Genomic DNA, 11,515 nt, shown 5'->3' with positions numbered 1-11,515 from the left:
GGCCAATCAGCGGCCGGCGGCCGGCTTCACGCGGCGCCTCCGGCCGCCCCACCTTCGCCCGGCGCCCGCCAATCCGCGGGCGGCAGGCGCAGCGAGGGCGGGCGGCCCCGCCCCCCGCGGCCCCGCCTCCCCCCGCCCCGCCGCCCTGCTGCGGCCAATCGGCGGCGCGGCGCTGCGGCCGGGCCCGCCTCCTTCCCGCTCCTCGCGGCCAATCAGCAGGCGGCTCCCCGGCCCTCCTCGGGCGCGCGCCACGCCGCGCAGGCGCCGCCGCGGCTGCCCCGCTCGCTCGCTCGGCCCCCTCCCCCCCCCGCCCCGCGCCGCCGTCCCCGCCGCGGCGCGCGCCCTCCCTCCCTCCCCCCGAGCGCGGCCCGTTCAACCGCCGCTCCGCGCGCCGCCGCCCCCCGCCCCGCCGCGAGCCCTCGCGCCGCGGCCGCGCCGGGCACCGCCGCCGTCCTACCGCCGCCGCCGCCGCCTGGGCCCCTCGGGCTCCCCCTGAGTCCCTCCGCTCGGCGGCTGAGGCCGGGCAAAGGCAGCCGCCCGGCGCCCCCTTCCCGCGCGGCCGCTCCCTTCCCGCAGGGCTGCGGCGCCGCTCGCGGTCCCGGCGAGGCTTTGTTGGGGGGGGCGGATTTTTTTGGCTGTCGCTTCTCCTTTAAGAAAAAAAAAAAAAAACGCCCCGTCGGGCGGCGGGTGAAAGTCGGTGACAAAATGGCGGCCGGCGCAAAGGGGGCGGGGCTTGGCGCCGCGGCCCCCCCCACTTCCGCTGTGGCCGCGCATGCGCCGTGCATGCCGGGAGCTGTAGTTCCCCTCTATCTCCCCCCCTCCCGGGCGGCTGGCCAGGGGCCGGCCGGAAGCGCCGGCCGGAAGCGGCCGCGGAGCATGCTGGGAGCGGCTGCCTGCCCCGCTTAGCCGGGGGCGGCAGGGCGGGGGGCGGCCGCCCCTGCGCCGCCCGGGCCGGGCCTCCATGGCCGGGGGCGGCCCCCCCCGGCGCGGGCCCAAGCAGTGCCCGTGCGGCAGGAGGATCTCGGTGACGGACGAGCACGAGCGCTGCGTCGTGTGCCTGGGGGCGAGCCACGGCCTGCGCGGCTGCTGGGCCTGCGCCAGCATGGCCCCCTCCGCGACGCGGCTCCGCCAGCAGCGCCTGCGCGCCCTGCTGCCGGCGCCCCCTCGGCGGGCGAGCGGCGGGGCGGCCGAGGGGAGACCCGCCAAGCGCAGGCGGGAGCTCGCCTTCGCTGCCGAGAGCCCGGACTCCTCCTCCTCGGTGCTGCGGCCGGGAGGGGCAGCTGTGCTGACGGACCCCACGTTGTCGTCTCCACACACCGAGTCCCCTCCACGTAGCAAAACCGATGTCCCCAACAACTCGTGCTCCCCTCAGAAGAAGCACTGTCAAGCGAGAGCCAAACACAACCCGAAAGCTTGGAGCCCGCCGACGCCCCCACCGTCCGGCAGTTCGGTGTCCGAGTCGCAGCTCCATCCCCTGCGCTCGGGGTCGGGAGCAGAGCACCAGTCTGGGGAATCCCCGTGGCAGCGTATGCTCTCCGACCTGGCCAGATCCATCCTCTTAATCGCTGAGGCTGCTTCAAGAGCCGGAGAGCCGCCCCCAGAACTTGCCGCCCATCCTTTGGTGAGTCCCAGCGCAGCTGGGATGCTTTCGGAAGCCAGGATCGCACCTGGACCCCCAGAGCCAGCTCTTTCACCCAACAAAGCGGCTGCCTCCGTTCCCACGCACCCTCTGCCAGCGGTCCCAGCGCAGCTGCTGTCGCCCCCCTGTGAGGCAGCGCTCCCTTGCCTCCCCTCCCCATCGGTGTCGTGCGACTCGTCCATCTGGAAGCCAGACGTCGCCTTGAGGGATGACGACTCTTGCTGCGATTCTTCCAGAGGGGATGATTTGGTTGATCTTGGCCCCCGTTTTACAGCAGAAGACTGTCAAGATAACGCTTCCACGTCAGAAAATCCCCCTTTCCCCCAGTTCCTGAAAAGACTGGCGAAACTGGTTGGGTTTCATCTCATTCCGTGCCAGGAGTCCACAGGGAGCCTCATTGACCGCTATCTGGATGAAAAGCCCTCCTGCGACAGGGTCGCCATGCCCTTGCACCCGATCTTGGACAAGCTGGTCAAGAAGGTCTGGCAGACGCCCCACACCGTTCCTCCCGTGGCCAAGGAGATCGAGAGGAAATACGTCCTGCTCGAGGACGCGGCTGGTTACGTCTCCCAGCCCGCGCACGAGAGCACGGTCGTGGAGGCGGCGATGGCGAGGGAGAAGACGGGCGGCGAGCGCGGCGCAGTGCCCCAGCACCCAGAGCTGCGGCGCCTGGATTTGTTCGGCCAGCGGGTTTACCAGTCAGCAGCCGCCGCCCTGCGGGTCGTCGATTATCAGATCTACATGGCCCGGGGGCAGGTGGAGCTCTGGAAAAAGGTCTCCGCGCTCGCGCAGCCTCTGCCCCGGGATCAGCAGCGGGAGCTGCAGCACGTCCTCCTCGAGGGCATGGACTTGGCGCGGCACCAGGTGCGGGCGGCCTTCGACGCAGGGGACACGGTGGCGAGAGCCGCTGCCTCTGCAGTGGCTGCCCGGCGGTCGGCGTGGCTGCGAGCCTCCGGCTTCCACGAGGAGGTGCAGACGAAGCTCGAGAACTTGCCCTACACGGGGGAGAATCTCTTCGGGGAGCAGGTGGAAGCTACTTTGCAGAGAGCCAAAGAAAGGCAGGCCACGCTGCGCTTCCTTCGGTCCCTGTACTGCCCCTCGGCTCCCCGCGGCGGGAAGGGGAAAGCTCCGCTCCACAAGCCGGCTTTCACTTCCACGGTGGGTTTCAAGGGCGTGCGGTGCCCTTCTGGGAAGGGCGCCCCGCCGCAGTAGCGGCATGAGCTGCTCTCGATCCCCTTCTCCACAGACAGCAAAAATAAAAGGGAGTGTGAAGAGCCCAACACGCTTAGCTGGTGTTCAGTAAAGCAATACCCATTAGCGAGATAACTCGTTCTGCCTTCTTTTTCCTCTCTGGCTTTTGCGTTTCAAGTTGTAAGCGGCATTATTATGCATAGCTGGGAAATCACACTTGAAAGCAAAAGTATGCATCCAGATTTCCACTCCTCAGCTCCTGAGAGCGCTCCGATAAACCATCTTACTGCGGAGAGCAGCGCGGGGTCTGGTTCCTCTCGGCAGAGATACCAGGCCACGGGGAGAAGGAATAGAGCTAACAAGGAAAAGTTAAAAACAGGACCCAAAAAAGTCGATCTGCTCATTTTGTCTCAATGAAAACGTTTCCCTCCCTTCTCGAGAAGGAAATCAGAGTTCAAGTAGCATCTGCTGCTGCTGGTTCTATTAGATGTGGATGAAAACGTTTCCTCTCTCTCCAAGGACGTGTCTAGGTGGAGACTTGATTGGCGTAACTTTCCAAACTAACCCTTCTGCTGCAGTTAACCCACGCCCTCTGCTATGAAACGACTTCACATTTATTCCTAAATAAAAGCAGTTTTATTTCCAACTAGAGAGCCTTGCTGTGGGAAGTTATTCTCAGGGTGGCTCTCTTGATCTGCCTCCTTCGTCGCTAAGGCGTGGGGTTGTTGGAAATGTCACGGTTAATCTGTTGCACTGAAATACAGCCCGGCTCCGAACGCAGCTCGGCTGTTTGCAGCTTTCGGGCTTGTGTCTTATGACATGACATTTTATAATAGGAAGTTTTACAGCTTCAGATGCCTGCTTACACTAGAGCTCACATCACCATCACTGGGGGTGGGAGTAAATCACTGAGCGGTCTAAAATAACCCCCAGCCTTGCAACATCTAAGTTGCAATAAAAGAATAAAAATAGGATAATTCCCCACCACCACCACCCAAGTTGCTAACCGGTCCCTTGGTGCTGTTTCGACATCTGCTGGCTGCTGTTGTAATGCTGGGAGGTTTCGCTGCGGAGAAGCAAAGCAATGAGAGTCGCCCGATCTTCCAGCTGGGCGCAGGTAGAAGTACTGCCGATAACTGCGGCGTCTGCAGCTTTGTCTTCCCAAATGGGCCCAAATGGAGAAACTGGTGGCAGTTTATCTGCCGTCAGGCAGATTTTCAACCAAAACAGGCCTCGTGGTGCCGGCTCGGGGCACCATCGCACCTGCCTTTGGGGGTCCATTGGTCAAAACCGAGGGCTTCTGCAGGATGCCCCACTCCCAGCGCACATGTTGCTGTCACCCATCAGTACCCACAACCCACAAGAAGACAGAAAAAACCACACACACACAACCCCGAGCGACACAAACCCCGGAGGAAGCGAGGCCAGGAGCGGAACTGAAAGTGCGTGCGCAGCCCGGCCCCCGCCGCGGGCGCCTTCCCCCCGCGCCGCCGCCCTGCGCATCCGTGATGGAGGATCTGGGTGAGTGAAGCCCATCTCGGGGGGCGGCCGGGGGCCCTGGGTGGTCACGGCCACCAAAAGAGGTGCCGCAAAGAGCACCCAGGGATGGGAAACAAGCTCCGGCAGAGCCAAGGCTGGTAGCAGGGGCCATCGGCAGCCCCCGGATGGCGAGTGATGAGCCAGGTTGGCCTCCAGCCATGGGGCGCCAGCAGGAGAACAAGGAGATGGGCTGGAGACAAGCTGCAATGAAGGTCCTGGGGTCCACCTGGGAGAGGAGCCACCTCCAGTGCAAGGCCCAAGGCACAGCATAGCCCAGGCAGAGACCAAGGCCCTGGGCTGAGCTTAAATAGGGCTCCGGGGCCCATGGGTGGGGGCATGGGCCCAGGTGGGGCTGCTTGGGGCTGTCTCAGTCTCACCCTGACCCATCTCTCTCCCTGACCCATCGCTCTCCCTGCAGACGCTTTGCTGGCGGAGCTGGAGCAAAGCCCCACCGGGCAGGATGCGGCTCCCGCCAAGCCCCCGCCCCGCCCCGGCCCGCTGCCGCTCGCCTCGGCAGCTCCCCAGGTAACGCCGCGGCCGGGCCCTCGCGCCGTGGGGGCACCCGGCGACCCCCCGCCCCCGGCCCTGGCTCCGCTGGAAGCCGGGAAAAGCATCAGCCACGCGGATTCGGCCTTGCAGGCACGGCCGGCACCTCGGACGCAGCCTGCCAGGACGGATCTGAACACCGTCTACAGGTAAGTGTGGCCGTGGCCGATTGGGGGGGGGGCAAAAGCCCCTTCCTCGGCGTGCCTGGCTGCTCCCCCAAACCCAAGTGCTTCAGCGAGCCGGGGTTTGGGGGGGGGGGTGGCTGTACTGTTGGGGAAAGGGGGGTCCCCGAAGCGCGTGCCCCCCCCCCCCAGCCACGCTGAGTGTCCGGGGCGCTCGGCCGTGCCCCCCCCATCTCACTCAGCAGCCCCTCGCCGGTGCCACGGCCCTCGCCGGCCCCCACAGCGGCCGCCCGGCACCTGGACGAGCTCCTGGCCGACCTGGGCCAGCTGCAGAGCGAGGTGAGTTTGGGAGCGGGGGGGGGGGGGGTTTGGGGGGGGGTTTCCCACAGGAACCCAGCGTCACCACGCCGTCCCTTCCCGGCAGCCGGCGGCAGCGGGGCCGGGAGCCGGGCCGGGGGACCCCCCCTCGCTGGACCGCATGCTGGGCGGCCTCACGCGGGAGCTGCAGGAGCTGGGCATCACGGCGGCCCCCAAGGGCGCCTGCGCCGCCTGCCGCAAGCCCATCGCCGGCAAGGTGAGCCCCCCCCGATCCCCCCCCCAACCCACCCCGCTCGGCACCGCCAGCCCGGCCCCACGTCGCCTTGTCCCCAACCCCCCCCCCCCTTCCAGGTGCTGACGGCGCTGGGCCGAGCGTGGCACCCCGAGCACTTCACCTGCACCCGCTGCGGGCAGGAGCTGGGCGGGCGGCCCTTCTTCGAGCGGGGCGGGCAGGCGTACTGCGAGGAGGACTACCACCAGGCCTTCTCGCCCCGCTGCGCCTACTGCGCGGCCCCCATCCGCCAGGTAAGGCCCCCCCCCCAGCCCCCCCCGGGGCCGGCTCCGGCACCCTCCATCCCTGCGCCCACCTCGCCTCTCCCCGCAGAAAGTCCTCACGGCGCTGGACCAGACCTGGCACCCGGAGCACTTCTTCTGCGCCCACTGCGGGAAGGTGTTTGGAGACAACGGTGCGAACTTGGGGGGGGGTGGGGGGCAGCCCCGATCTTCTCCTGCCCCAATCCTGGCCACCCCCTATCATCCTGATCCCGGGCATCCCCATCACCCCCCATTGCCCCTCATCCCAGACACCCCATTGCCCCCACCCCATACATCCCCCATTGCCCCCATCCCAGCCACCCCATCACCCCCCATCCTGGGCACCCCAATTGCCCCCTTCTCAGGCACCTACATCTCCCCCACTCTGAGCACCACCATTGCCCCCATCCCGAGCACCCCCATCCCCCCCATCCCAGGCATCCCCATTGCCCCCCATCTCCCCCATCCCAGGCACCCCCATCTCCCCATCCTGGGTATCCCCATCACTTCCCACTGCCCCCCATCCCAGCCACCCCTATCATCCCAATTCTGAGACCCCCATCACCCCCCATCCCAGGCATCCCCATTACTTCCCATCACCCCCCCATCCTGGGCACCCCCCTCTCCCCCATCCTCGCCATCCCCACCTCTTCCCATCACCCCCCATCTTGGGCACCCCCATCGCCCCCATCCCAGCCACCCCCGTCATCCCGATTCTGAGTACCCCCATTGCCCCCCATCACCCCATCCCGGGAGCCCGGGGCAACAGGGCGGAGGTGGCACCCCAGGGCGGGCAGGCTGCCGCCGGGTGCCCCCGCGGCCCCCGCCACCACGGTGCCGCCACGCAGGTTTCCACGAGCGCGACGGGAAGCCGTACTGCCGCCACGACTTCCTGGCCATGTTCGCGCCCAAGTGCCAGGGCTGCGGGCGCCCCGTGACAGACGACTACCTGTCGGCCCTGCAAGGCGTCTGGCACCCCGAGTGCTTCGTGTGCGCGGTGAGCGGGCGCCCGGGCCGGGGGGGGGGGGGGGGGGGAGCATGGTGCCTATCCGCAGGGGATGCTGACACCGTGTCCCCCCCCCTCCCCGGGCCAGGACTGCCTGAGCTGCTTCGCCGGCGGCTCCTTCTTCGAGCTGGAGGGCCGGCCCTACTGCGAGCTGCACTTCCACCAGCGCCAGGGCAGCGTGTGCCACGGCTGCGGGCGCCCCGTGGCCGGGCGCTGCATCTCGGCCGCCGGCCGCAAGTACCACCCCGAGCACTTCGTCTGCGCCTACTGCCAGCGCCAGCTGCACCAGGGCGCCTTCCGCGAGCACGCCGGCAAGCTCTACTGCCAGGCCTGCCACGACAAGCTCTTCCTGTGACCCCCCCCCCCCCAAAAATGGGACCCCCCGCCTTGCGTTTTCCGGCCCCCCGTCCCGCTGTCGGCAAAGGAATAAACAGCCTGGCTCTGCCTCCACTCCGCTTCCTCCCACCGGGGTCTTGGAGCCGCCTCACGTGCCCCTTTGGGGAAGGAGGGGGGTCCTGGCCCTGCTTTAGGGAAGGCTCAGGGGCAGCCGAGCACGGCTTGCTGGGGTGGGGGGAAGCGCGGATGCCGGGGGGAGCATTCGGCCTCATCCGCATCCGGCTTCGTGCACAACCCTGTCTTGCACTAAAGCAAGATTCGGGGCTGCCGCCCACGGCGGCATCGCCCCGGGGTAACGCAGCAGGCTGAGGGCGGGCCAGGGGCTAGAGCACCCTCGGGAGAGCAACACGCCGCCAAAAACGCCGCAAGTTCGGCGTTTCCTACCCCCGAGATGGTTGTGATTCAAGCGCCGGATGCGGGAAGGCGGCAGCGCCCAGCCGCTGCACCGCCGAGCCCGTTTCCTATGCCAGCCCGCAGTTACGGGGCAAAAAGCAGCGCTTGGCGCCGCCAACGAAACCTTTGCAAAATGAAAACAGGAGGAAGGTCTGGAGCTGGTTTTAAGCAGAAGCTAAAGTTGCATGCGATATTTGCAGCAGCTCCTAGTCGTGATACTAAATCAAGATAAAAACCAGTCCTGGAGCCACGAAAGCCCAGCGCCCAGGAGCTGCTGCCGCCTCCCTCCCCCCCGAGAGCATCCCCCCAACAGCACCGGCCTCTGCCCACACCCACACCCACACACACTTTAAAAACTTTATTTATATAAAAAAATCATTTTGTTTGAAAAGCGTTACAAGAGTGTGCACAGGAATCAGACACGGAACAGCAGGTTCCCCCCCGGCTCCCCTCCTTCCCCCGCGCGGGGACACGCGCAGCCCCGGGAGAGGAGGGAAGGGGGAAGCTTTTTTTTTTTCTTTTTTTGGTTCATCTGAATTAAAGATTTAAAAAAAAAATTAGTGTTTTACATACGTAAGAAACAGAAAGAAGAGTTAGACCCCAGGACAAAACCAAACCGAGCTGAGATGGGGCTGGAGCCGGCCGGGACTCGCAGCCAGGGAGCGAGGAGGGGGACGGGGCGGGGGCAAGAGGCACAGATTGACGCAGCCCCCACGGCACAGGAGCCCCCGGGGGGAGGACAGCACCCATGGGGGGGTCCTTACCTCGAGCTACAAAGAGGGGGACAGCTCTAGCTCCAGTTTGCAGCCTTGCAAGGCTTCCAGTTGCACAGAGAGCCTGAGGTCCCCCCCCCAAAAGATTGCAGCACTTACGGCCCCCCCTGCCCAGGCAGCAGCGAGGACAGCGCTCAGCCCTGCCCGACCCCCCCAAACCCCCCCTGCCCCAGCGAAGCCGGGCAGCACGACTCAAAGAGCTTTTTCACAGTGGCAAAGAAAGGCACGTGTCAAGAGAAAGGGAGAGGGGCACCGCTGCGGTCAGCCCGGGGGGGCGGGGGACGAAAGGGGGGGGGGGACCCTGGCATGACCTGCTCGCCGCTGTCACAGCCCTCCCGCCCGGCCCGAGGCGCTCCAGCACTCGAGCCAGGCCCTAAGAAACCTCTTCCCCCCCCCCCCCAAAAAAAAACCCCAGCCCTGCTGCACCCCTTCCTTCCTGCCGCCCTCCCGCCCGGGGAGGCCCATCCCGCTCCCACCCATCTTCCCACATCAGGATCCCTCCTCCTACGGTCACCCCATCCCGGCCTCTCCGCTCCCCCGCGGCGGAGCGAGGCCGAGGGGTCAGAGCCCCCTTCCCCTCCCCACACCCCCCCACGACCCTCAGCTAGAGCAAAGCAAGAGGAGTTATTGCTGTTTCTCCTTCCCCGCCGCCCCCCCCGTTGTCCCCGCAGCCTCAGTGGAAGGGTGACGCCGCCCAAAAACATCTCCTCGAGGCACCAAAAAGAGGGTGCGGGGAAGGTGGGGTCCCCGTCCCGGCTCAGGCGGACGTCTCTCCGGCCGGGAGAGAGAAGGCAGTTCCTGGCGAAGGCAGAGATCCGGAGTCCTTTTGCAGCATCCACGCCGGTCGAGGCGGCGCAGTCAGGCAGGAGGCTTTACTCCGCTCCCCGGAGGAAGGAGGTGGCGGAGCACAGGGAGGAAGAAGTATTGATAAAGACGCCCCGGCACGGGGAGGTGCAGCTGTCTAGAGGCGGCAGAGGGGCCTGGGCCGCCCCCCCCAGCGGGGCCCAGGCCCAGGCCTTTGGCTGGCTAGTTGGCACAAACAGTCCAGCAGAAAAACAAAAATAAGGTAAAAATCAGTCCATTCCACCACGAAGAGTTATTATATATATATATATAATATATTATCAACCCAAACTGAGTGGAGGCAGGGACGGCGGCTAGATCTTCTGCTGTGGAGAGAGAGGGAGAGACGTTAGCAGGCCCAGAGAGCGAGCAAGCGGAGCTCCGTGATCCCGGCCGCCGCTGGATCAGGCAGCGATTGGAGGCAGCAGCGATCAGAGCAGAATTTGGCTCAGAGCAGCATTTGGCTGGCCAAAGCACCCCTAATTTGCGAGCGCGCAGCAGGATCTGTCCAGGCTGTTCAGATTGGGCAGGGCACTGCGGGACATACCGACACGGGGTAAGACATGGCAGCATCCTCCTCCGCCTCCTCTACCTCAGGCTGCGATTCCTGCCCCTCCTCCTGCCGCAGACACACGGGGGTTAGTAGGGGCGACGGAGCAAGGGGGGGGGGGGTTAGTTGTGGGAGCCCAGTTCTCCCCTCCTCCTACCAGCCAGGACAGCGTCTTCCCCCCACCCGCCCACCCAGTTCTCTCATGCCGAAGAGCCTCTCACCATCAAAGGCGCTGCCTTCACCGGCTCCATGTCTCCAAGGTCACCGGATCGCTCCAACGTCCTGCTGTGGTCCCTCTCGTTGAGTGTGGAATAGTTGTCTGGAGCAGGACAGGGCACAGTCAGACCGCGCCGCCTCGACGGGAGCCTGCACCCTCCCCAAAGGGGCAAGCTCTGCCCCTGCCTGGCGCACTGAGCAGGCAAAATGCCCCTCTTCCAGCCCCTCTCCTACCTGGTCCCATGTTGCTCATCTGGATCTCCTCCCGGGAGGATTTTTTGTCTGGAAGGGTGGGAGAACAAGTCAGACACTGCCCCTGCAGCCACGAGCCCAGACCGAGCTGCCAACTTGGCCTGCACCACCACGCCGTTGCCCCAAGGGTGTTACAGGACCTACATAAACTCCAGCCACCATTTCTAGCGGTGAGAAACCATCTGAAGCCGAGGCAGACAGCTTTGTGCGCGTAGCCACAGCTCCCAGGAAAAGCCAGGGAGCGAGGGAGGCTAGCAGCTCCGGGCACCCACAAGCGAGGGGAAGATAAGGGGGGCAGGCGGGTGTTCTCAGGGCCTGGGGCACCCTTGCTAAAGGGAGGACGCGTACCTGCTTTTTGGTTTCGGTCGATGAGAGGCAAGGTGCTGTCATCAAAAGAGTTGCCCCCCTGGGTCCGAGAGGTGTTGCTGAGGTTCACCTGGAGGAGCAGACAGCGACTGCTCAGACGTGCGCAGACACCCCTTCCCCTACGCCCTGTAGCACTCTTCCTGCCACAGGATCCCACCCACTGCCCTAGCCTGCAACAGGGCACTTTCCCCCCCACCCATCCCCCTACCTGGAAATCTGACTTCTTCCAGCCTTCCTTCTCCAGTGGCTTCCGCAGCTCCTTATAGCCCCAGACCGTCTGCAAGACGAGGGCAGCAGCTCGGACTTCTCTCTCCGAGCGGTTCCTAGAAAGGGGCGAGGGAAGAGATGTTCGGCAATGCCCTCAGCCTTGAGGAAGCCTCTGGGGAAGCCGAGGGAGGAGAACCTCCTTCTCCGCCCTCGTACCATGGAACCTACCCAGATTTGTTGATCAGCACCAACTTCTCAATCCCCTGCGTTTCCCGCAGCTTCTTGGCGGCCTCGAGGTTGTCCACGATGACCTCGTTGATAGTGTTGAGGATCGACACCACTGTGTCTTCCGAGAGGTTTTTGGCTGGCGTCTGCTGGCCTCCAGGTAGGTTCTTCACTAGGTTGGGGATGGCATGTTTACCTGGGAAGAAGAAAGAGTTGGGCATGAGCAGGAGAGGAAGGTGAGGGCAGGAGTCACTGGAGGAAGATCAGAAATGACCAGCAGTTTTGGTGCTTTTCTCAATGGAGCCCATCACATGCTGCTCTGGGAGAGGAGCAGTAGACAGAGAGCGGGCCAATGCCAGGCCCACACGCTTCAGCGGCCCAGGATCTGCAGAGAGGAGG

General features: G+C 65.1%; 3 protein-coding genes across 13 annotated transcripts in view; 2 read left to right on the top strand and 1 right to left on the bottom strand.

The window, feature by feature from the left end:
• The first annotated feature begins 826 nt into the window (after nt 1-826).
• Nucleotides 827-3,481, top strand: LOC112991703 (uncharacterized). Its single transcript, XM_026114371.2, has one exon. It carries the CDS (start codon nt 962-964, stop codon nt 2,849-2,851), a length of 1,890 nt encoding a protein of 629 aa, XP_025970156.2. The 5' UTR covers nt 827-961; the 3' UTR covers nt 2,852-3,481.
• A 141-nt stretch (nt 3,482-3,622) lies between these two features.
• Nucleotides 3,623-7,340, top strand: LPXN (leupaxin). 3 transcript variants are annotated; one of them, XM_064513294.1, is made up of 9 exons: nt 4,338-4,351; nt 4,788-4,894; nt 5,009-5,064; nt 5,280-5,376; nt 5,462-5,611; nt 5,707-5,880; nt 5,960-6,041; nt 6,738-6,886; nt 6,984-7,340. In XM_064513294.1, the coding sequence occupies exons 1-9, from the start codon at nt 4,339-4,341 to the stop codon at nt 7,248-7,250; spliced, it is 1,095 nt and encodes a 364-aa protein (XP_064369364.1). In that variant the 5' UTR covers nt 4,338; the 3' UTR covers nt 7,251-7,340. The 3 variants fall into 3 exon arrangements, with proteins under 3 accessions (XP_064369362.1, XP_064369364.1, XP_064369363.1); XM_064513293.1 differs by having other exon boundaries at nt 4,339-4,351; nt 5,283-5,376; XM_064513292.1 differs by lacking the exon at nt 5,280-5,376 and having other exon boundaries at nt 3,623-4,351.
• Nucleotides 7,341-8,027: 687 nt separating this feature from the next.
• The window catches only part of CTNND1 (catenin delta 1), a 28,856-nt gene continuing 25,368 nt past the window's right edge, over nt 8,028-11,515 (bottom strand). For 4 of the 9 annotated variants that reach the window (XM_064513290.1, XM_064513284.1, XM_064513286.1 and 1 more), the window contains 7 exons: nt 11,120-11,312; nt 10,893-11,007; nt 10,667-10,754; nt 10,301-10,348; nt 10,072-10,169; nt 9,848-9,919; nt 8,028-9,626 (listed from right to left, as the gene is read on the bottom strand). In XM_064513290.1, coding sequence (XP_064369360.1) covers nt 9,615-9,626; nt 9,848-9,919; nt 10,072-10,169; nt 10,301-10,348; nt 10,667-10,754; nt 10,893-11,007; nt 11,120-11,312 — 626 coding nt within the window. In that variant the 3' untranslated portion in view covers nt 8,028-9,614. Of the gene's footprint in view, nt 9,920-10,071; nt 10,170-10,300; nt 10,349-10,666; nt 10,755-10,892; nt 11,008-11,119; nt 11,313-11,515 lie in introns of all 9 variants that reach the window. The other 5 variants (XM_064513283.1, XM_064513282.1, XM_064513285.1 and 2 more) reach the window with 4 other exon arrangements.

This window comes from Dromaius novaehollandiae, chromosome 5, assembly GCF_036370855.1.
Source record: "Dromaius novaehollandiae isolate bDroNov1 chromosome 5, bDroNov1.hap1, whole genome shotgun sequence".
NCBI lineage: Eukaryota > Metazoa > Chordata > Aves > Casuariiformes > Dromaiidae > Dromaius > Dromaius novaehollandiae.
The sequence above is the reverse complement of the archived record's forward strand: the minus strand, read 5'-3'. Positions and strand labels throughout refer to the sequence as shown.